Raw genomic sequence first — 25,541 nt, 5'->3', positions numbered from 1 at the left:
ATGCCCATAACCACGTGCATCAATGCATATTACATATTAATAACGCACTGTTATAACTGTTCTTAATGTCTAAAGCAACAAGCATCAGTGCCTATAAGTTATATATCATCATCACCATCATCACCATCATCACCATCACCATCATCACCATCATCATCATCATCATCATCTTCTTCATCATCATCATCCATCATCATTATCATCATCATCACCATCATCATCATCATCATCATCATTACCATCATCATCACTCTTTTCCACACGTCCACTGTTATTAATGCCCATAACCACGTGCATCAATGCATATTATATATCAATAACGCACGGTTATAACTGTTCTTAATGTCTAAAGCAACAAGCATCAGTGCCTATAAGTAATATATCATCATCATCACCATCATCATCATCATCACCAAAATCATCACTCTTTTCCACACGTCCACACCCTAGCTGGTGAGCTGTGTTCACTGTGAACGGCTCCTGGCTGCATTCTCATCAGCCTCAAACCTGGCGCGTGATTACAACGCTCATCTTTTGGAAACAAACCCTTTAGAGCCCAGCGTCCCAACACGATGATGGGTCAACCAGCTGCCCAAAAGCTGTCTCCAAATCCCCTTTTTAGTCCCCTCTCCAGTCTGGAGGAGAGGGGGCTTAACGCTCCCTGATCCCCCTAAATGGTAACATCATCGTCATTATATGGCCGGAATTATTAACACAACGGGACCAGGATAGCAGTGGAGCAACAGGTGTTTGAATTTGGTCCATATAGGGGTAATAAAAAGGGGGGTGGGGGGGGGGGGGGACCTTCACTGCCAAATCCGAGCTCGTGCCTCATTTTCCACCATGTGGAAACCTCAAACAATCACAGTGATATCTTTATAGCCAGGGCCGAGTGTCCTTAGGGTAACATATCCATCCTCGTCTAGCTTGAGATGCACCTGGTAGTTCAAACTTCTTCTTTTCTTCCTTTCTTTTCTCTTTCTGTGTGTGCGCGCGCGTGTGTGTGTGTGTCCAGGGCCTGGACAGCAGCTGCTTAAAACAAGCAAAAGACAGAGAGAAAGAGGCCCTTACAACGTCTCCAAGACGTGTTGGCACCGTTTGTCCCCCTTTAATGCACCACCCAAGCTTTGTCTTTGCACAATATGGGGAAACCGTAAAGCACGACGTGTGCACGTGGGCCATGATGAAGAGCACGGAGCAAGTCCCGTCGGACGAGCAGCTTCAGCCACAAGGCAAACTGGGCGCCAGTCTTCCAGGACGATTTAATGCCTCCGATCGCGCCCCCCGTGTTTCACATCCGTCCAATTCAGCCGATGCCCACCGTCTGTTTCTCTCACTTGGAGAGACACAAAAAAGGGCAGAAACGAAGGACATTGATTTCTTCCTCGTCACCTGGCGCTCGCAGACGCAGTGCGAAATGCAAGGAGTGACTCCAAACTCCCCCTTCACTTCACCTCACTCCGCCGTGCACCCCACCTCTCCTCCATTGTCCCGGGAAGCTGTTAACACGTCATTACGCGGATTTTACTCCAAATCCTCCTGCGCATATGTCTCCAGATTTCGATCAAGCAGATGTTACGATTGAAAAGTGACAAAAAAGCACAGCAAGTCTGAAGCTATACTCCAGCCTGAAAGGAGCCAGCGCGCGCCACTCACAAAAAAAACAAAACACAGAAGAGCTCGTGGAGAGCGAAAGACTCCACATTTACCAGCAATAAACAGACTTCAACCTGCTCCATTTCAGCCATTGTGCTGGGGCCTTTTTTTGAATAATTAAGGTTAATAAGAATAGGTCGGTGCGCGCTGAATGCCACGAGCACAGGTGCGGGGTGACGGCGCTGAATGATGGGGCCTGATTTTTGCCAAGCTCGAGGGCCCTTCTCGCGCAGAAAGCTGGATGGGAAAAAACGTCGCTACGTTCTTTAAAATAAAAAAAAACCTCGCAGCATCACCGTTCAGCGCGAGACAAAGGGCTCGCGGGGGATGAAAAGGCCCGAGCCGCGCTGAAACGCGCGCCGTGGTGGCCAGAAAGGGAGAGAGGAAAAAGGAGGGGGACGCGTGAAAGGAGCCGGGAGCGCGCGCGCAGGGGGCTCCGTGCGCAACGAGCTCAGTAAATAAAGGGCACCTTTCCAACTTTTTAAAAGACCTCATTTTTTTCCCTCCTCCTCCTCCTCCTCCACCTCCTCCTCTCTTCACTCTCTCACCTTTATCTTTTCCAAGGGCCGTTTCCATTAAGCATATGGAGGCGAGGGCACTAGCTTTTGTGCGCGCGGCAAAAGCCCTCCAGAAAGCAACCGGTGGCGCAACTCCTCAGGCAAATGGCACGGGAGCGCACAAAGGCGCGCGAAGATCCACCAATGCTTCAGAAAAAATGGGGAGAGAAAACACAAAGTGGAGTCTGTTATTTCGCACCAAATGATTTCTTTAGTCCCAAAAATAACACCTGTTCCAGTTATTAGCAGCTTATTTCAAAAGCCTGGCCGAGACTTTTACGCACAAGGCTGGTCGGGATAGCCGGAGCTGATGGAGCTTTGCGCGCTACACAGTTGCCTCCATAAGTCTTGAGATGCAACATTAACCTCTCACTTCATTCACTCTCACGCTTAATCTTGTGTTTGTCTTCATGTTCAGGCTGATGCGGGCTCTATAAAGTGTTTATTTACACCCACAGTGCTGCACAGTGGGGTTTCTTGGCGCAAACTGTTGGCGAGGTCCAGAGTTAATCCGGTTATTGAGGGAATTAAGACCCTTTAACTGGGCGCAACCCACTGAGCTACGTTTGTGCTTTTCGTGGTCAAATCAGTGATGAAAGAAGCCTGATATATCAGCTGTAAGCGTTAAGCTGGCCAAGTAAAACGCATGGGTTTGGAATGAGCCCCAAGTTTAGACCGGAGCCAGAAAGGGTCCCAAGAAAGACAGGAAACTTTGGAAAGAAGCTGATTTACATTTTATCCAGAGCGACTTACAATTTGATCATTTAATACAGGGAGGCCAAGGCGGTGTTAGGAGTCTTGCCCAGGGACTCTTATTGGTGTAGTGTAGGGGGCTTGAACCCCAGTCTACAGTGTAGAAAGCAGAGTTGTTAACCACTACACTATCACAACCATACCATTTTCCAGTGGACCATCAGACAGCCTGGTGTTCGGCAGTCTGAAAAGCTCGTGTGCTGTAGCACAATGTCTTTTAGGACTAAAGCTTGCATTTCAGCACTCGTTTTATGGTTTTGTCCAGATCTTTTTTTTATGAAAAAGGCTACTTTTCTTTCATATTTAGATCCTAATCCCTTTTTAAAGGTTCTGTTCTGTTCCTGTGCTCTGATTTCGGAACTTCAGCTTTCAAAATAAGACAAAACAGCTCCGAAGCTTCACTTCCAAAGACGCCGGACGCACCACTGCGGCTTTATACTTGTTGCTACATCTCCTTTGCATTCCGCTTTGACTCCAGTGTCTCTCCAGGCCCCTCCCTGCTGATTAATAAGTAAGCCTATCTCAGTCTATTAATAGCTTGTGTGCAGTCCGGCTTTGGTGCATATCAGCTCTAAAGCGTTAAGAAAACACGCTTTAAAGGGGGTCCATTGTGCGTTATAATAACAGAAGGAGGGAGGCAGCTGGCCTTGCTTGGCCGTGGACCCTTCTCCGAAAACACTGACACTGACCTTATCCAAACGAGCCTTTCACTCAAAGACGTCTTGCTATGATCTTTGTTGGCCAGTGAAAGGGCCAGAACACTGCGTTTAATATGAGAGGCATTGGGGGCAGCTTTTGCACGCCTGCTATGAGTTACTGCCGCTTTCTGAAGGTCCGCGTGTGGGGAGGCGGAGGGGGGGGGGTCTTGCAGACTCGGACTGCTACCTCACACTAAAGCCTGCGCACACAGCTTTTATTTAGTGCTGTGAGAATAAACGCATCACTGCCACATTAAAAGCCATTGTTTACACCTTTCTTTCCTATTTATGCAAAGCTGCAGATCAGGCATAACATCATGACCACCTCCTTGATTTTCTCAGCTCCACTTACTGTATAGCTGCACTCTGTAGTTCTACAGTTACAGACTGTAGTCCATCTGTTTCTCTGATACTCTGTTACCCTGTTCTTCAGTGGTCAGGACCCCCATGGACCCTCACAGAGCAGGTACTGACATGGTGGTGGTGGTGGGTTAGTGTGTGTTGCGCTGGTGCGAGTGGATCAGACCCAGCAGTGCTGCTGGAGTTTTTAAACAGTGTGTCCAATCAATGTCCACTCTGTTAGACACGTCCACAGTCGGTCCACCTTGTAGATGTAAAGTCTGAGACGATAGCTCATCTGCTGCTGCACAGTCTGTGTTGGTCATCCTCTAGTCCTTCATCAGTGGTCACAGGACGCTGTTGGCTGGATATTTTTGGTTGGTGGACTATTCTCAGTCCAGCAGCGACACTGAGGTGTTTAAAAACTCCAGCAGCACTGCTGTGTCTGATCCACTCAGACCAGCACAACACACACTAACACACCACCACCACGTCAGTACCTGCTCTGTGAGGGTCCATGGGGGTCCTGACCACTGAAGAACAGGGTAACAGAGTATCAGAGAAACAGATGGACTACAGTCTGTAACTGTAGAGCTACAAAGTGCAGCTATACAGTAAGTGGAGCTGATCAGATGGACAGTGAGCGCAGAAACGAGGAGGTGCTCAGAACGTTCTGCCTGAATGTCGAATCTGCTTAAACAGCTTTGAAAGGAGGTCCACTTGCATGAAAGCGCAAGAACAATCTCGGCACCAATGAACTGTTAACACCGTCGGCGCTCAGTGAAGTTGGGACGCGACTGATTAAACGAATTCGCTCATGTAATTAATTCAAATAGCTAATTAATCTATTAAACTCCTCTCTTTGATTTCTCTCGCACGTCATTTCACAGTGGATTTGAAATAACCCTTCCATGCCTTATAGTGTGAGACTGCTCTGTGTCGGTGAGCTCTGTTCTGATTAGCTGCTCACTCTATATAACGTCAGTCTGAGTGGGTGGGGCTAAACCGCTGTAGGTTGGGCAGGCGGACGCGTGTGGACGCGATGAAGTGAACGGTACATTTTGAGATGTTTACGAACAACGTCACTCTTACTTTTCGCTTTTATTTATTTATTTAGGGATTTTTTTTCTCACTATGGGCCCTTTAAATAGAAACTCCGCCCATTTTTGCACAACGTCCAGACGACTAACTGGTTCAGATGTAAACAAAGTCACCCGCAGTAAAGAGTGAAATGCTTCGTTCTAGAGTCAGAACTGAGGCGGTGATGGGAACCAGACGTCTCAGTCTTTTGTATCAGTTTTGGCCTCTGTCCATTTTAGTCCATTTGTTGCGGAGGGGTACATGCAGGACATTGCAAGGCAAAATAGACCCCCCCCCCCCCACCGCCCCCTTCCTCCCCTCCCCAACATTTTTTATTTCCACTATATGGAAAATAAACTCAGCATATAAAAACTTCTCGATGGCAAAACAAACAAACAAACAAACAAACAAATAAATAAATAATAAAATTCCTAAAGCCGGTGGAATTCCCCTTTAAGTAAAGAGGCTTTGATGGACACGAGCAAAGTTTTAATGAGCTTAACTCTGAGAAATAAAGGTGCCAAATTAAAGCTTATTTGCGCAGCGCCATGGAAGAACCCTTATGTGTTCCCCTAAAGAACCTTTCAATGGATGGATGGTTCCACAGGGGAAAAAAGGAAAAACGTCTTATTAAAAGTTTTGATTTATTTATTTGATTTAGGTATAAGAACCTCACGCAATGCAAACGCGCGTAAAACTTAGATGTTCTTCAAAAAAAGGTTCTTTAAAGAGCCAGAAGGGCTCTCATCGCTGCTCATGAACCCATCTGCGCAGCGGTGGAATCTAAACAGGTGCAAACAAACACGTCAGCTAAATGAACGAATTAACTGATGAATTCGTTAAAAAGCATATCTACTGTCTTCTGAGCGGCTTTTATCCCGTGTTGGAACTCTTTCTGTACAGACCCGCTCCAGCGCGCTTTTTACCCTGAGAAGAAAAAAAAATGTGATAAATTAGAAATATGCTAATGCGCGCTCGCGCGTGTGAGCGTGAGCGGCGCGAGGTGAATGAGGCCCGGCTGCCCCCTCCTGCGCCACCCTGCTAAACCGTTTCGATACAATATGGTTCCGCGATGGACCCTCGTGTGTTTTCTCGGACACAGCGGCTCCGCTCAGCGGCTCCGCGCGCTTTTGTTCCGCAGAATGGACTTTCAAGAAGGCGCTCTTTCTCTCGCGCTCGACTCTTTCTGCAGTTGCCAGGGCTCTACGGTTTTTCAAAGCATGCGTCATTTTTCACCAAGTCTCGTTTTAATATTCACAAAGCGGTGAATGTATGAAACAGGCCGTTCACTTGTTCACTGACATGAACTTCACTGCTGCCCCACTGATCCTTTTCCTTTCCGAAGCGTTTCCCAGCGTGGGATGGGATCTGCAATACAAATGCAGCTGTACGTCCAGCCACACAGAGAGAGAGAGAGAGAGAGAGAGAGAGAGAGAGAGAGAGAGAGAGAGAGAGAGAGAGAGAGAGAGAGGGAGAGAGACAGGGAGAGAGAGAGAAGAAGAGGGAGAGAGGGAGAGACAGGGAGAGAGAAAGAAAGAGAGAGAGAGAGAGAGAGAGAGAGAGAGAGAGAGAGAGAGACAGGGAGAGAGAGAGAGGGAGAGGGAGAGAGAGAGAGAGAGAGAGAGAGGGAGAGAGAGAGAGGGAGAGGGAGATAGACAGGGAGAGAGAGAGAAGAAGAGGGAGAGACAGGGAGAGAGAGAGAGAGAAAGAGAGAGAGAGAGAGAGAGAGAGAGAGAGAGAGAGAGGAAGAGGGAGAGGGAGAGGGAGAGGGAGGGAGAGAGAGCGGAAGAGGGAGGGAGAGAGGGAGAGAGGGAGAGAGAGAGAGAGAGAGAGAGAGAGAGAGAGTGAGAGACAGGGAGAGACAGGGAGAGAGGGAGAGAGAGGGAGAGGGAGAGAGACAGGGAGAGAGAGAGGGAGAGGGAGAGGGAGAGAGACAGGGAGAGAGAGAGAGGAAGAGGGAGAGAGGAAGAGGGAGAGGGAGAGGGAGAGAGAGAGAGAGAGAGAGATGCTCCACTTCAATTAAAGTTTGAAAAATTCAGCTTTTATGTCATTAATAAAATAAAAGCTTTTGTCCCGCTTCTTGACAGCAGCTGAATGTAGTGAATATAAAAAGGCGTATCATTTACACAATTGCAGAACCGTTCTTTAGCATGAATGGGGCCAAATATGTCGAGGACACTAACCAGCTTTTATTTCTTAAAGCTGTTTTTTGTAAACCAACAATATTTTGCACGGTAAAATCTGCTTATTTAAAATAAAAAATAAAAATCTTCAGACAATTGTCCAGAATGTATGGCTCATTCTGTAAATTTACAGAGGTTTTCCAGAAAAAACACACTAATAATAATAAACAACTTCAATAAATTAAGCATTTTTTTCTAAATGTATGTGATTAGTCCAGTTGCTGCAGATTATCATGTACATTTTATGCATTTCTTTGACTGCAAAACTTCCCAAAGTGCCCCTTTAACTTGTAAAACAATAATAAATAATTCCAATAATTCAAGTATTTTTAAAATTAATGCTTTTAGACCAACAGTGCTACAGATTAACGCTCATTTTCTGCATTTGTTCAAGTATAAAAGTTGTAAAACTTCCCTTCCAAAGTGGCCCCTGTAATACCTGCAATATGAGATTTTACAGCTTATTCTGAAAATTTACAGCTGTTTTCTAGAACACACAGATTAACACTCCTTTCCTGCGTTTATACTTATCCTTTTCAGTATTTTCTGTCTTAACTGCAATATAGCAAGATTTTACAGCTTATTCTGTAAATTTACAGCTGTTTTCTAGAACACACAGATTAACACACCTTTCCTGCGTTATACTTATCCTTTTCAGTATTTTCTGTCTTAACTGCAATATAGCAAGATTTTACAGCTTATTCTGTAAATTTACAGCTGTTTTCCAAAAAAACACACTAATACAAAACAATTCCAATAATTCAAGTAATTCATACTTTTAGACCAACAGTTTTACAGATTAATATGCCTTTCCTGCATTTCTTCAAGTAAGTTACAAAACATCCCAAAGTTCCCCTTTACCTTACACTTTTCAGCATTTTATGTAATAGCTGCAATATAACGAGATTTACAGCTTATTCTGTAAATTTACAGATGTTTTCCATAAAAAAACACATTAACAATAATAAACAACTCCAATAATTTAAGTATTTTTTTTTTAAATTCATACTTTTAGACCAATAGTGCTACAGATGAACACGCCTTTCCTGCATTTCTTCAACTACAAAAGTGGCAAAACCTCCCAAAGTGGCCCTCCTTAACTTCATTTTGTCAGTATTTTCCGTGCCCTGGGTAACCCAGCCGGTGTGCAAAACTCTCAAGAGTTTGTCCTCATTGTCCCGGGAGCTTTGAATGTAATCTATAGCAAAAAAGGCAAGACTGAAGGCTGCTAAAAGAGCGACCCAGCGCGAGCTGACCATAAGTTTGGCGTGATTGGCTGAAATGGCCTTGGGCCAGCGCCGGGAACGCTTCCAGACTTGACTCCCATTAACCCTCTATGGTGAAACTCTGCTGGAATCCAACACACCAGCCATCGCCATTTATCCCCGAACTAATGAAACTAATTAATTTCTGGAGTCCTACAAGAAAATTCCCGTTTTCTCGCGTTGTTTTACAACAGTGTGGCTGTAGCGCGCGGTGTTGTGAAAGAGGGAATGTGTGTGTTTAGTGGATTCCCCCCTTCTGAGAGCGTTTAAGGTTACTGGTATCAATCAAGACCACCTGACCGACCGCTCACAGGCAGAAAAAGGCTCGTTAGAGACTGGGGCTGTCACGATTACTCGACTGAGAAATCACTGATTAAAACTTACATTTGCCACGAATCGGTAATCATACGCTGGTGATTTGCATTGCCACTAGGCAGATGTTAAACACCCCCACTGCTCTATTTTCCCATGGATTTTCATTCCAACAAATATATAAAGGAAGCAAATATTTGTACAGAACTATGCAAAAGTCTGGGCGTCCCTGGTCAAACGATAGATTTAGCTGATTTTCTGCATGTTTCTGATGTAAAATTGCTGTTTATTTGCTGAATGTAAGATAAAATATGACCTGTGAAAAAGTTATGGCACATCTTGTACTGTATTCCAATGTGTTAAACACAGAAAAACACAAAACAATAACAGAGATTGTGCATTTAAATTGACAATAAGTGAAAATAATCGAAAATATTTAAGTGTCTGCCCAGCAAAGGATGTGCATTTCATATCTTCACATATCTTCAGAATCGACAAAACATCACCATTTGACATGGGGTACACACACACACACACACACACACACACACACACACACACATATATATATATATATATATACATATATATGTGTGTGTGTGTGTGTGTGTATATATATATATATATATATATATACATACACACACCCCATTTCAAATATATATAGTCAATTTTTAATTTAGCTAATGACAGCCTTGCAGATGTAAAACAGAACTGAAGACTGCCGTATTGACTTTGATGCCAGTTAACAGAAGATTACAAGGTATTAAAGCATAATCACATAATCTCAGGGAGAAAGGGCCACGGCGCAGTGATTGGAGCTCACGATAACCCAATAAGCATCCATCTGAAATGACACCGGCTTAAAGAAGGAATTGGTAATTGATTCTAAGCTTGTCTCTGACGGAAACAGCGTTTGGAGTACAGCACCGCAGGGGTTTGTTATTGAGGGGCAACACAAACAGGCTCGTTGGAGCATGAACTCCATCATCACTAACGTTCCAGTGTTAAACTGGGTCCGACTAAAAAGTTCGAGCCTCAGATGTGTTCACACTGATTTAAAATTTCGCTGGGTAATTTTATCTCAGTCTACATTCTGTATTTAGACCTAAGTGAATAACGGGGCTCTTATAATGTTCCAGTGTTTATGAACCAAATGAGCTGCAGTGCATTTTTACATGACCGTTTAACAACCTCTCTTTATCCTTTAGATTTAAACAGGCTGCTGCTGTTGTGGTGCCTATAAGACTGATAGATGTAAATGAGCTCTGTTCTCACTGGCTGCCCTGCATTGTGCCTTGTTCAAAACACCATTCCAAGCTGAAACGCTGCTTATAACCTCAGAATTAACAGGCTAGGCTAAACTGCTGCAGGCTGAACACAAGCGTTTATATGTAAATGCTTTGGTTTTCGTGATATCATAAAAACATTGAACTCAAAATGGGATTTTGTTTTTTTATGCATACCGTGAGGACTGGGCAGCGTGCGTTTAGAAACTTTAACAATGTTTACATATAACATCAAATTGTTCTAAAAAAGAAAGGAAACATCATTGGAAATGTTTTTCATGATACGCTTTAGTGCACATGCTAAAATGCTATTTTGACACGTGAACGCATCTTCAAAGTAGGCAATATATCTAATATTTACCATTCTAGGCAGATTGTAATATTATAATAAGATAAACTTTTTTAAAGATATTCAAAACATACTGGTTTAAAGTCAAAATTCTCTGAGCAATTGATAATTGCAAATAATTTTGCTTGCTGTAGCAAATAATGCTTAAATTTATATATATATATATATATATATATATATATATATATATATATATATATATACATATAAAAGCTGCTTTACTTTTAATTTAAGTTAATGGAACCAGACATTTTTTCAAGTAATTTTGGATCATTTATGTTAACCCATCCTTCATGAAATTTACATACAATATAAAAAGCAACATGTATTTTCAAATTATGTCAAAAACTGAAAAATGTCAAAAATGCAGATACAAGGTTTTCTTCTGACAACAGTGTATATATATATATATATATATATATATATATATATATATATATATATATAACCCCTTTATAACCTATGATTACTCATATAGATGATGACAGCCCTACAGATGTAAACCCGTAGTTTAACAGAACTGAAGACTGACGTATTGACTTTGATGCCAGTTAACAGAAGATTATAAGGTATTAAAGCATAATCACATAATTTCAGGGAGAAAGACATTTAAGATACTCTGTCAAAAAGTGTAGGCAGTATATCAGGGATGGGACTGTAATCTGAACTAGTGTTGGAGCTCACTTCTGCAGAATGGTCTCTGTGATTATGTTAATAATGTCTGTAATGTCTCTATTGCAGTGGAAATGTATCTTACACGTATAAAGAGGATTATCCCACACACCGCTGTGAAGGCGTGCAGAGGCTGAAATGGATCAAGCTCTTATTGTTCAGCTTCTCAGCCATTCACCTCCTGTCCAAAGCCTCACATTCCACCGGGTTTTGTGCAGCGTGAAGCATGTGCAAAGCTAAAGAACATTCTTGGACGGCTCCACACTTTGGCCACAGAGAACATACAGTTCCTCATGTGTCGGCCTTCAGGAGCGCGGTGGATTACAGCCATTCATGCCGGAGTCAATTAAAGCCAGTTAAAGTCACCACAGGCTTTGTTTACACATTATGGGAACTCTGTGAAGTGGGAGGAGAGAGAAAAAAGCATCTAATGAATACCTTCAAAGGATTATTTAAGGCTTGTGTGTCTGGGTAGGTTTAAAGCTTGTCCTCAATCTCAGCTTGATGGAGTTTTATGTTGGAAATGTGGTAAAATTGAGGTCAATAAAAGGATAAAGCACTGGTGACTGTGTAAATTCATAGATGTTAAAATCCAAAGACTGAAGAATATTTAAACTGAGAAATGGTCTTATAGTAGCAATGCTATAATGTTTATGTTATTACATTTATTTCTTAAAGCATAGTCATGCAACAGTTTGGTCAAATGACATCTTTCATGTAGAATGCATAATTAATACATTTCCATGGATATTTGCACTCTTAGAAAAGATGGTTCCTCAAAGGTTCTTTAGTAAAGGCAATGGTAGTATTTAGAACCATGAGTTCTGTATTAAATAGTTCTTTGAATAGTGAAATGGTTCTTCTGAGTGATGGGCTCTGTGTTGTATATGGTTCTATACATCTACAAAAAACAGTTCTATATACAGAAAACGGTTCTATCTAGCATCAAAAATTGTTCTTCTATTGTTACGATGTCAAGCTTGTAGCAACAGAAGAACATTTGCAGAAAAAACATTTAAGCTAGTTTCCTGTAGAAGATTCACTTAGAAAATAATAAAAATAAAACATGAAAATTAAACAATAATAATGACCAATTAAACTTCTGCATACAACTGTATCTTAGAACATGAAATGATAATAGAAGATATATTCAAAGATATACTAAGTTTATTTCAACATGAGTTATATAGCTCAAGTTAATTTAACATGTTACTTTTGTAAGTGTAATGTTCAAAACGTTGGGCCAAAGCCTGCTCAATGTAAGCATCTAACCAGCGCATGTGTAAAATAAACATCGGGCCAGTGCCTGTACAATGTAAGCATTGGGCCAATGCCTGTACAATGAAAACATTGGGCCAATGCCAATACAATGTAATTACTGGGCAAATGCCAGTAAAATTTAAGAATCGGGCCAATGCCTGTACAATGAAAGAATCAAGCCAATGACTACACAATGTAAGCAATGGGCAAATACCTGTAAAATGTAAGCACTGGGCCAGTCCCTGCACAGTGTAAGCACTGGGCCAAAGGATGTTCAGTTTAAGCATCAGGCCAATACCTGTACAATGAAAACATTGGGCCAATGCCAATACAATGTAATTACTTGGCAAATGCCAGTAAAATTTAAGCACTGGGCCCATGCCTGTGCAGTGTAGGCACTTGGCCAAAATCTGTACAATGCAAGCATCGGGCCAATGCTTACACAATGTAAGCACTGTGCAAATGCCTATGCAATGTAAACACCAATGCCTGTACAATGTAAGTATCAGGTCAATGCATGTTTAGTGGTCGTTTTATTTCTGTTGTGAAAATTATTTGAGAAAATTATGTGCTTTGTACTTGAAATGTTGTGCTAGATGGGGTCGGTCTGTTGGGAGGCAGAGGGAGAGGCAGGATCTTGGTCGATTCCTCATCAGTGTCACCTTCACTCGCTTCTGCAATTAAAAAAATGAAGTACATAAAAGGTTAATAGGTTTGAAAACATCAATACAGGCCATACTAACCCCAAAAATGTTACAGTGAAAATAGCAAAGTCCATTAAATGACCTAAAGTAGAAAACAGTGCCACATAAGCGTATGAAAGATAGGACCTATAAATTGTGATGCAGGATGAGTGTGTTTTTAACCATCCCAAGTCATTTTTTGTACCAATCAAATGAATGTGAGCACTGCCCATGGGAGGGGCAACATGACATTTTCCCCGGCGGAGAGTAAACAGGTCACGGACCCTCCATACACACCAAGGCGGTGGGAGGGAGAAGCTAAGCCCACCGTGTAACCGAATCAAACCAGTGGTTGCCCCTTTTCAGGCCGGCGGAATAGCCATAACAATACCATTCACAACACGGCAGCTAAGACATGCTCCATTCAGACTGACTGAGAGAATGGCTTTCATCCACTGGAACAGCTTTGTAGCCTTTGAGGGACACAAAAAAAGCTCTTTATGATCAGAAAAAAAGTTGTTTGTTTTCTGCGCTCTTTCACATTACTCCTACTTTTTGGTGTGGCCTTGAAGCCCGGAGTTAACAGATAGAGTCTCCGTCTGGGACAGGGGGCAAAAAGGATGGGTTTCGAGAGTGGAGGGGTGAGCTTGGGCCGACACTGCCCCAGTGCTGACCTAGGCCTTTCAGGGTGCTTGAACACATCAGAATTGCCATTGTTGAGGTTGATTAATTGAGTCTGATAAGTTACCATGAATGAAGATTGTTATAGAGTTTAATGTGGTGGGCCTGGGTTTGTAAATGCCCCTTTCACTTGCTCTGTGGCCAAGCATATGGGCCAGACGTATTCATGGAGGGGGGAGAAAAAAAGAGCAAAATTTATGGTTGTGTGTCCAAGCACTTTTTTCTCCCTTCTTTTGATCATTTGCGGAGTGACTTTTGTAGCTTTCAGTGCTAGTCCAATAAAAGCGAAGTCGCTGGTTAAAGTGACAGTTAAATAGCGGGAACACAGTCTGCTTCAAACATTTTACTGGCTTTGAGACATTTTCGCTATGTGGTTTCAATGTTTTAATACTTCGTAAATGCAAAAAACAAATTTGTAAATGATGCATTTATTGCATGACACTTCATCAGGCTATTGAATTCCATCAGCTGTTAAATTTGCTAAAGAGCTGAAGAGATCTTCCATGCATAATTAGATATAAAGTAAAATATTCCAAGCTGACATCATAAATCTCGACACTGTATGTTTCAGCTTTATAACTTAGCTGAAAAAAAGTCAAACTAAGGTTACAAACAATTACAAAACGTCACAAATAGCACAAAAAATGCTAATTGGTGGCTACTGCTTTCCATTTGTCCCTGGCAATGTTAACTTGATTGGCCGAGCTATTTCTTCAAATGGCCGGCCACTGCTGAGTAATCTAAGTAAGGGTGGGCGAGCGCTAAAAAGACAGAATCATTCAGGCCACCTTAGATTAGAGTGACCCACTGAATAAACATAATCTGCTGTGTGACACCAGCATTTGTCCACTCTGTACGAATGTCAGGCCCTGCACTGCTGTCTTATCTCAGTGTCTCAATTACGAGGTGTCAGTGATGATGTATGGGCTGTGTTCCCATGGTTGAGTCAAGGGCTGGCAGAGTGGTGTAAAGGGTCACTGGCCAGGCTCCCTCGGCTACTGACCAGTGGCTGCTCACCCCCCCCATGCACATACTTTCACCCTTGTCCTCAGGCATGCTGCCTGTCAGCCATGCCGTTCCCCTCTAACACTTCACATTAGAGGCCCACCGCAGAAGAGCACATAGCCAAACAAAGTTAAACAGTTGAAGGCAATGATAAGACGTAGCTGCTGGCATATCGTTTTGGTATCAAAATAACAAGTAATGCTAAAAAACAAACAAACAAACAAAACAAAAAAAAACACCCATATAAACATTAGCAAAGCCCTAGGAGAGCAGTTGTTAATTCAGCCTGAAAGGATATAAAATACGCAAAATGTATTAACGCAGGATTATTAGTGACATGCTGTTGTATAGATTTTGTATATACCATCTTTATGTGGTCAAATATAAAATATCTTCACATTTACAATGCAGTCTGCTTGTAAAAAAATTAAGATAGCGCACTTGGTAGTTGGTACTTGGTACAAAATAAACTGCCTTTGACATACAAAAGACACTTTAGAGGCAGCTAATTAAAGCATTTTTAATCAAATTTCTGATTTTTTGCTTAGAAAAAGCAAGGAAGTGCACAATCTCTGCTCTTGGTTGTAGGAAATCAACTGCACTTTACCTAAGAAACAAGGAGTCAAATGCATAGACGCAGGGAAAAGGACACTTGTCTATTGTCTCTGATTATTGGGCAGCCCGAATCTGCAGACAGGTCAGCTCTGTAATCTAGCAGATTAATTTGTTAGCTTCTATGCATCAGCCATTCCTGCCTGAGAGCTTCTGTATTGACAGAAGGAATTAAGCTGTCTAGTTATCTCACCCAGTCTTGTCTGCTAAGCTCATTAGCCCAGATCCCAATTATCAAAAAGTCAATAACAGGCAAAAGAGAGATTAACGGGAGCTGAAGTAGGCCAATTTAACCTCTTATACCAGACCCCTAATGTTTTTGTAGCTAAGAGAAAGAGCTGAGCTAAAGTCAGTGTTAATATCCTAAGCCTTAAGTTTAAGCTACTGAACCTGAATGGCACCTTTAGTGGAGAGCATCCTTTAAGAAGGTTATCTTCCAGTACAGATACAGATGTTAAGGGAATATGACACCAAAAACACTAACTATGTGTTCACGATGAGTGAAAGCTAGCATGGAATGAGGCAACAGCTGCCAGGTTGGACAAGCTTTGCAGAACGTTGAAAACCCATTCAACCTAATTGTGGCAATCTTTGTTTAGTGGCCACACATAAGCATTGACCTCATTCACCAATAGAACTTAAGAAAAAGTCTAGGTCAGATTCATGACGTGTGTAAATTCTGTTCTTACCTAAGAACAAATCTTATTTAAGAAAACACTGGCGAATATTTGGTAACACTTTCTATGAATGTTGTCTGTAAACATCTATAAACACACTTATAACATGTTTTAATGCATTGGTAAGGCATTATAAACATGGTTATTAATATTTATGTGAACATATATATACAGTGAAATACACTTTATAGCCATGTTTATCATACATTATGATAAACATGTTAATATAATGCATTATCACAATTATAATGATGAAAAGCAGAAGTTCTGCTGTTTTATGTTGAGAAACGTTATTCTTGAATTGTTGCACTATTTGATCGTGTAGTCTTTCACAGAGTGGTGAACCCCTCCTCATCATTACTTCTGAAAGTCTTTCATACCTTTTTTAAAAAACAATAACATTTCTCAGTTTCAACAGTTGATGTGTTGTCTTTGTGCTACTTTCAATTAAATACAGGGTTTAAATGTAGAAATGCAACATCATTGTATTTTGCTTTTACCTTACATTTCGCATAGTGTCTCAACTTTTTTGGAATGAGTTGTACTAGGGTGACCATACGTCCTCTTTTTCCAGGACATCCTCTTATTAGGACCTAAAACGCTCAATATGTTCACCTATTTGCAGGTATATTATGCTTGTTTTAGCTGAATTAAACACTCCAACCTTAGTTTAAATTGGATTTTTTTGGGTGAAGCATGGATGTCAGTTTTAATACTTTGTATAAATACAAATATCAAGGGCTCAGGTGAAGGTACTAATCTCATTCCAAATAAGACTGGTGGAGTGGATACAAGCCTGCAGATGAAAAGTGGTCTGTCTGTTCACTCGGCAGGTGGATGTCCACTGTCTTGAGCCTCACTGTCTGCATTTCTCTTGCACCTATAGAAGGCTATAGCAAGACAGACATATTGCACTTACAGTTCTGTCTGGACATACAGGTTTGGATCAGTAATATTTGGGCAGGCTCTCACCAAAGGGGTCTTAGTGGAGAAACAAGTCCTCTTAAAGCTAGCTTCTTCTGGACTCTGGCCTTGGTGTGAGACAGGAGCATGTATCTGCAAGACAAATCTGACACAGTTCTAAACACACACAAACACACTTTGAGGAGATATTAAAGCTTGAAATATTTGTCCATATCAAGCTTGCACATAATTTACAAAAACTTCAACGTTTCTCAAATCTTTATTGGGTTCAAATCAAATTGAAATTTAATTTAATGTATTTTGGCCTGCATTTACACCTGCTTTAGGTTTTCTTGTAACTTTATTCTACTTTGTTTTTATACTTTTAGACTCTACAGATCTTGTGTTTAACAATTTTACTTATGTAATGTATTCTATATATATATATATATATATATATATATATATATATATATATATATATATATATACACCCACTAGTGAGTCCTGGTTATGTTTTAAAGTGGGATTTAAAGTAAATTTTGAATACAAAGGCTGTACCTTAAAAAATACTGATTATATTTGGTGATGGTCAGGATTTGCTTTGAACAGAATTTTAGGGGCTACAGTCAGTTTCTGACAGAAATATGTAAGGCTACATTGGGGAGCGGTTCAGTTCATACAGCCATATTCTGATTTGATTTTTGTCACTTTTGCTCAGCATGTTGTCAGATTAGCATTCGGATCAGACAAAATTTTCATTGGCTACATACACTGTGTGCACAATTATTAGGCAAGTGTGTATTTTGACCATATTATCATTTTTAGGCATATTTTCTAACCCATGCTGGATAAACTTGAATGCTTAATGGATTTAAGCATAGCAGGTGACGTGTATCTGTGTAATGAGGGAGGGTGTGGCCTAAGGAGGTCAACACCCTATATCAAGGTGTGCATAATTATAAGGCAGCTTTTTTCTGACTCTGAAAAGTTAAAAATGACCAAAAGTCTCTCAGAGGGATGCAGAACTTTTGAAATTGCTAAGATATTGGGGCGTGATTACAGAACCATCAAACATTTTGTTGCAAATAGTCAACAGGGTCGCAAGAAACGTGCAGAGAAAAAAAGACGCAAATTAACTGCCAAGGATTTGAGAAGAATCAAGTGTGAAGCTACCAGGAACCCTTTATCTTCCAGTTCTGTCATATTCCAGAACTGCAGCCTAGCTGGAGTATCAAGAAGTACAAGATGTTCAGCGCTCAGAGACATGGCCAAGGTAAGGAAGGCTGAAACCTGACCACCACTGAACAAGACACATAAGCTGAATTGTCTAGACTGGTCCAAGAAGAATCTGAAGACAGATTTTTCAAAGGTTTTATGGACTGATGAAATGAGAGTGACTCTTGACGGACCAGATGGATGGGCCCATGACTGGATCAGTAACGGGACAGAGCTCCACTTCGAGTCAGAGGCCAGCAAGGTGGAGGTGGGGTACTGGTATGGGCTGGTATTATTAAAGATGAGCTGGTTGGACCTTTTCGGGTTGAAGATGGGCTCAAAATCAACTCCCAAGCCTACTGCCAGTTTTTAGAAGACACTTTCTTTAAGCAGTGGTCCAGGAAGAATCTGCATCTTTCAAAAAGACGATGACTTTTATGCAGGACGATGCTCCATCACATGCACTCCTCTGGACTACTAAAGGCGTTAAAGATGAAAAACTTATGACGTGGCCCCCTTCCTCACCTGACCTGAACCCAACTGAGAACTTGTGGGCAGTTCTTAAACGGGAGATTTACAGTGAAGGAAAACAGGACACCTCTCTGAACAGGGTCTGGGAGGCTACGGTTGCTGCTGCACAAAAAGTTGATTGTCAACAGATCAAGAAACTGACCGACTCCATGAATGAAAGGATTATCACTGTTATTGAAGAGAAGGGTGGCTATTGGTCACTTTTTTTTTTTTATTTCTCAGAAATATTCATTGGAAAGTTTTGAGTTGTTTGTTTATAATTCTCACTTGAACAGATGAAAATAAAGTCAGATGGGAAAATGTGTTTTTTTTTCCATTTAGCTGCGTAATAATTCTGCACAATTATAGTTGCCCAATAAATGTGCACATATAGGTATTCTCCTTAGAAAGCCAAAACCTCAATTTTACTTTCTTAAACATTCATCTTTGAGGTTTATTAACATTTTGGATTAACCGAGAGCACTGTAGTTGATCATTCATAAAAATAATGCTCAAAAATAAGATTTGCCAAATAATTGTGCACACAGTGTACAGCTACTATCAGAATTTTACAGAGTTACAATCAAATTTACACTGAATTTTGCGAGGCCATCTTCAAGTTTGGACAATTTTGTTGGTCTACATCTGATTTCAGACAGAATTCTGTCAGATTATAGTCAAGTTCAGACAGAATTTTGTCAGATTGCAATTTTGTCAGGCTACAGTCAGAGGTAATTTTTTAGGCTATAGTCATGTTGGGACAGATTTTTTTAGTCTACAGTCACTTTTTTCACAATTTTTTCATGTACAGTCACAGTCTGAATTTTGGGGGCTATGGTTTAGTTTAGACAGACTTGGGCAGGCTGAAGTTGTGCTCAGACAGAACTTTGTCAGGATAAAATTGAGATCAGACCGAATTTTTTTGGTCTACAGTTAAATTCAGTCAAAAAATTGTCAGGATACACTTAAATTCAGACAGAATTTTGTCAGATGACATTCAGAAGCAGAAAGAATTTTCGAGCAACAGTCATGTTGGAACAGAACTTTGTTAGGTTGCAGTTGATTTCAAACAGTTAGGTTTGAACAGAATTCTGTAAGGTTAGATCTGGTTTTAGACAAAATTTTATAAGGTAACAGTTGGATTGTAAACTTTGCACTGTGGTTTGGGTTACATTCACGCATAATGTTCTAGGGCTATTTTCAGGTTTAGATAAAAAATTCATAGCTAATTAAAGCTCTAGACAAATCATACACTGGTTTCTGGATTCACACCATTCAATACTTAATCAGAGCTGTTGGCTCGTTTAGTGGTTCTACATTTGTGTAAGTAGTGACATAGGGTAGTGCTTCTGCCCTGAGGGAATAAGGTGATGAAGGACGTATTCTCTTCTCCAGCACACAATGCACTGTGGAGTACAGGGCATCACAAAAACAAGCCAAGTCCAAACCTATGCATATTCATCAGGCATCAGCAATTGAGGCCCCAATGGAGAGGCCTAATAGCCACGCACCTGTTAAAGTCTGATCTGGGTTAACCTCTGATGTGAGTGTTTTTGCATGTAACAAGCTACAGGTGCAGATTTCATTTGTAGAGGTTTTAACAGTAGTAATGATAGTGCCCCTGGCCTTTTGGCGAGGAGTTAAATCAGTAGCCTGTTATGAAAAAGCATTTAAGTTCAAATGCAATTTCTCAGTTTAAGTATTTCAAAAAAGTAATTTACTTGGTAACTGAGTGGTTTCTTTTTTAGAGTTCAGACAGAAAAAGCATGAAAACTATGTAGACACTGGAAGACGGGAGGACTCACAGTGTAGTTGACTGAGGCTTGGTGGAGTGATGTGGCCTGGCGCTGCAGACTCTGCCGCAGGAACATTTCATCCTTGATGGCATGAAAACTGTAGTGTAACAGAGTTAGCCTGGTTTAGAAAACACACTGTGCACTTAGATACAGTTGATGAGCATTTTCATCATTATTGGTCTGTACCTCTGTCTGAGAATTTCAAACTTTTTTCCCCATGCTTCATTGGTCAGAGCTATTTTCTTTTCCAACCTACAATCGCGACAAATGCAACGTGTCATTTTCATAGCCTTAACAATACAATTGAGCTCAACATTATGAAATGTGCACTCGCAGCAATTATGGCCATTTAACAAAACAGCGTGCACCTGTCAATGTGCTGCTTCTGTGATCTCTCTGCTTGCCTCAGCTTCTCCAGGTGTTCTGTAAGGTCCTTGTTATTCGAATCCAGCTCCTTGGCATTTAAAACCGGCTTATGGAAAAAGTGCAAAAGCATGATTGTAAGCTCACACAAAAATGCAAATCAACACTAGTCAAGTAATGCTAATGAGGACCAGCTAGGGTGGCCTCATCTGCACATCGTTAACCAGCTTTTAATTAATATTAGCAATATTAGCATTAAGCGTCCCCTGAAGCATGGATACCTCCACTAGGGCAGCTGCTCTCTGGGCTTTCTGGGTGTTCAGCTTGGCCTCCTGAGCTAACAGCTCTCTCTGACTCTCTGGCTCTGCGAGCCTCTCTTCCCCTTGCCTCCTCTCTAGACTCTGAATAATACCAAAAGCATGTGTAACACTTGGATAATGGAGCAGTTAAGCTGAGTCTACACTACATGATTTTTAGCCTGATTTCAACCCCAATTTGCCATGTCCGGCAAATTTTCCAGTGATTTCCCAGGACGATCGTGAACAAGTCATAAAAATCAAACGTGCTTGGAAATATCTGAAGGCCTAGACTAACTTCAGAACTAGATTGGAAGCCTAAAAACGGACTACTTTTCCAGCAGTGCCGATGTGTCTGATCCACTCATGCCAGTGCAACAGGTACTAAGACACCATCACAACACCACAACAACAGCATCACTGCAGTATTGAGAATGATCCACCACTCAAATACCTGAGGCCCTAACCACTGAAGAAAAGGCTAAGCATGCATACCGTCTGTAACTCTAGAACAACAAAGTGCACCTTTATGGTGGAGCTGATTAAAATAAAAAAAAATAAAAAAAAACAGATAGTAGATACAAGGTAATACTTTTGGTCTATTCTTCATGAAATACACAATGTAAAGTCCAACAGGTGATTTCAAATTATGTCAAAAACTGAAAAAACGACAAAAACGGAGATACAAGGTTTTCTTCCGATAGCAGCGTTATGCATATTCATAAAAATGGACAAAATGGACTGCTATCTGCTTCTTAAAATGTAGCTTAGTAGCTGTTTTAGTAATGTTTTAGTAGTCTAAAACAGTAGTAGCAGCCATTTAATAGCTTGGATTTTGTCTTCTGTCCATTTTAGAAATAACATTTTGACGTACAGTGTCAGAGACCATGAGCATGCAGTTTGTTGATGCTCCACTCCACTCCAAACCTCAACAAGTCTTGCTCAGTCGGTTACATTGTTTGAATTATGTCATGTTGTGGTCGAGTTTAGACTTTTATGGGCTACAATTGAGATCAGACAGAATTCTGTTGGGCTAAAGTTGAATTCAGACAAAGTTTTGTTAGGGTACACCCAAATTCAACCAGACTTTTATAAGACTACAATCAAAAGCAGACAGAGTTATTCAGGCTACAGGCATGTTGGGACAATATTTTGTTGTGTTGCAGCTGATTTTAAAGACTTTTTTCAGTTTACAGTTGGGTAAATAGACTTAAATAGACTTTTTATCAGGGTACAGTCTGGTTTGAACAGAATTTTTTAAGGTTGGATTTGGTTCCAGACAGAATTTTACGAGGTTACAGTTAGTTGGGTTCGGATTGTAATCTTTGTGCTGTGGTTTGGGTCACCCTCAAATATAATGATCTTGGCTTATTTTCAGGTTTGGACCAAAATTTCATAATTAAAACCTTAAACTTGCTAGTTCTTCGAAGCTCCACTGCAAACCTCAGATGCCAAACATGTCTTGCTCAATCGGTTACTTTGTTTGATTTTTTTTAGTAAGTTGATGTGTTTTCACGCTTTTCTTATATAGAGCAGGACCTAGAAGCCATAACTAGCAGCAAGGGCAACTGCAAAGATCAGCGGGGAGAATCTGATCTTTGATCTGTTTCCAAACATGATTTCAATGAAGGGCCATATTCTTTAAGTCATTATATCATTGGGCAGCAACAAAGAACAGTTCTAAAGCCGGATGTCCACTTTGCGTGGCATGTCCAATCACGGCCTGCCCGAGCTTTGAGCCACGTCGTGTTCCCTGATTGAGTGCGTACGCTCAGATGGGTGTGAAGGTCGGGTCACCTCGGGTCAGCTCGGACATCACACCACCCCAAAAGACCAGAGAGGCCAGGGGAGGCCTTTAGGACATCTCAGAGTGCGAGTGGGCGCTGAATGTGTTGTTAGCCTAACCCAACACAGAAAGGGTGTCAGCTTTGGTTTTTTTTTTGGGGGGGGGGGGTTTGTTTCATTTTGTTTCTTGCAAACTGAAAGAAGAAAAAGAATGAAAGGAAGAGTGTTTAAAGGGCCATTGTGTGATGAAGGGAGTAGGCGTTGATGTTTGTTTGCAGTAATAAAACAGTGGACACTGTGAGGTGGACCAATAGACTAGGCATTGTATACAGACGCTAATGAAGACACGAAGCCCTAAGCCCCTTTAATCTCAAACTGATCAATGCAGAATGGACACACTATTGAAGTCTGATGGTCAGCAGCTGGTTGTTTGATGGGTTAATCAAAAGAACAGGCATGAAGATGTTACTTGATATCCAAGTATGTAACTGCAAACTGCTTGGGATTGCAAGGGTGAGGTGGGTAAGTTGGAGATATTATAGTCTGTATATACATTGTCTGTACATGTAACTTTGATATAATGATAAAAATCTAAAAAACAACAACAACAAAAAACTGATTAGTTATAGCAGCGTTATCGCTGCAGCCCAAGAGTAGACATTGCCTGTTGCCCTGGTCTAATAAAAATACAGAGCGCAACTTGCCTTTGATATTTTTTGTTATTTTATACCTTTTAACAACACTGTTTGGCTGGACACTGAACTCCATTAGATCAGATTTCAGCATAATTCATTAGCTGTAACCATTGCTAATGTGATGGTGTGGTGACTAAATAATGTTGCCAGTCCACAGAAAGGCTGCAGTAGCTGAACAGTACCACCACAGGAACCACCACAGTCACCACACTGGCAATGTTTTCAGTAATGAACCATTTTTAAAATGTCTGTTTTTCAAAGAATCATGAATACAATGTGTATGACACTTGTATATTTTTCTAATCTTTTGGTTAAAAATGGTTCATTTCGGCCACAAGATTCAAGGCTTGGCGGCCTGAGTGACCAGCACAAACTAAAATATCTGCAGTGGTGGACAGTAACATTTACAGTAAGTAAATGTAATTCATTACTGTACTTAAGTAGTTTTTTCATGTATCTGTACTTTACTGAAGTTTTTCGATTTTGGGTGACTTTTTTTTTTACTTTTTCCTTTCACTCCTCTACATTTCAGAGTCTAATATCGGACTTTTTCCTCCGCTACATTTTGAGAAATCTGTCGTTCCTTTTGGCTTCTGTGTGTATAAAAACGTAACATGTCAAAACGAAAGAAGCGCAAAGCCAGAGCACCAATCAGGGCCCAGCGGTCACTTTGTTCTGAGCTGGTTTTGACCTGTTGGTCATACCGACCCAGTGCAGCACACGGTTCAACGTCAGCGCAGCAGCGTAAAACTTTGGGAGACTCTGTTCAACATAAATGATGAACTAACCTAACTTTGTGTAAATAGAGCTCAATATAGAAATATGTCCACATATGCAGTCGAGACTGACGCGGCTTTTTTCTGAATTTCTACAAACACCATTTCATTTTATAGTAAATTAGTTTGGGCTGGTTTATGTTTATGAACAGAGGCCTACAGATCAACATAGTAAAGGAGCTCATCTGTGATCCTGAGTTTAAAGCCAGTTTTTTATTAAACTTAAACTTGGAACTAAGTTGCATTGTTAATTACTCTTTTAGTACTTTTACTTTCAATACTTAAGCACATTTGAGGGAAAATACTTGTGTATTTATACTCAAGTGGAGGTCTAAAGGGAGGAAATATTTTATCTTGGGTATCTCTACTTTAACTCAAGTACATGATTCATGTACTTCATCCAGCACTGAATATCTGTCTACCCCTGCAGCAGTATCAGCATCGCAAAGCCAAATCTTATCAGAACAAAGTTTAATTAACAACAATTAACAAACTATACACTATGCAACCGCCTATTGCAGCCAACGTATTTGTATGATGAGTTTGTATTTCACCAGCTCCATTACAGGCCGATCATGTCAGTTAAAGTCCTGATCTGAGCATTACGAGGTAAGAAAAAAGGAAAGACTGGAAAAAAGCAGATAAGAGTGCTGTACACGCTTCCATAATGGCTGGCCACTACAGTGCGAAGGCTCCTTTATGAAGTGGACTTTAAACAGGGCCTATTGTCCAGTCCCTTTTCAGCGACGCCCCTCACCCACTCCAGTGTGTCAGCGTGTGTTGGGTCAGCTGCCTGCCACATTCCAGGCGCACCCGGCACCACGGAGAGAGCCACCGCTAATGTCAGCTCTGTGTGGTCACTATAAACATAGAGACATCCTACCAATACTCCCCCATGCCTGTCCTTTAACTACCCAGTACTGTGACAAGGCATGGAAGAGAGAGCGAGAGAGACAGAGAGAGAGAGAGAGGGGAGAGAGAGAGGAGAGAGAGAGAGAGAGAGGAAAGAGAGATAGAGAGAGAGAGAGAAGGGGAGAGAGAGAGTTAAACAGAGAGAGAGAGATAGACAGAGAGAGAGAGGAGAGAGAGGGGAGAGAGGGGAGAGAGAGAGGAGAGAGAGAGAGGAAA

The 25,541-nt window shown here is 41.1% G+C and overlaps 1 protein-coding gene and 1 long non-coding RNA gene across 3 annotated transcripts in view; one reads left to right on the top strand and one right to left on the bottom strand.

Moving 5' to 3' along the window:
- LOC119261645 overlaps positions 1 to 11,714 on the top strand; it is a 14,062-nt gene extending 2,348 nt beyond the window's left edge. Inside the window, exon 2 of the long non-coding RNA XR_005129140.1 lies at positions 11,223 to 11,714. This is a non-coding gene — a long non-coding RNA (uncharacterized LOC119261645). The remainder of the gene's footprint in view (positions 1 to 11,222) is intronic.
- A 588-nt stretch (positions 11,715 to 12,302) lies between these two features.
- The window catches only part of c19h10orf67 (chromosome 19 C10orf67 homolog), a 41,209-nt gene continuing 27,970 nt past the window's right edge, over positions 12,303 to 25,541 (bottom strand). For both annotated transcript variants that reach the window (XM_037531287.1, XM_017711706.2), the window contains exons 10-15: positions 20,867 to 20,970; positions 20,685 to 20,750; positions 20,508 to 20,595; positions 17,044 to 17,127; positions 16,868 to 16,961; positions 12,303 to 13,087 (exon numbers count right to left, since the gene is read on the bottom strand). In XM_037531287.1, the coding sequence (XP_037387184.1) occupies positions 12,978 to 13,087; positions 16,868 to 16,961; positions 17,044 to 17,127; positions 20,508 to 20,595; positions 20,685 to 20,750; positions 20,867 to 20,970 (546 nt within the window). In that variant the 3' untranslated portion in view covers positions 12,303 to 12,977. The remainder of the gene's footprint in view (positions 13,088 to 16,867; positions 16,962 to 17,043; positions 17,128 to 20,507; positions 20,596 to 20,684; positions 20,751 to 20,866; positions 20,971 to 25,541) is intronic.

Source organism: Pygocentrus nattereri, chromosome 19 (genome assembly GCF_015220715.1).
Source record: "Pygocentrus nattereri isolate fPygNat1 chromosome 19, fPygNat1.pri, whole genome shotgun sequence".
NCBI classification, from domain to species: domain Eukaryota; kingdom Metazoa; phylum Chordata; class Actinopteri; order Characiformes; family Serrasalmidae; genus Pygocentrus; species Pygocentrus nattereri.
The sequence above is the reverse complement of the archived record's forward strand: the minus strand, read 5'-3'. Positions and strand labels throughout refer to the sequence as shown.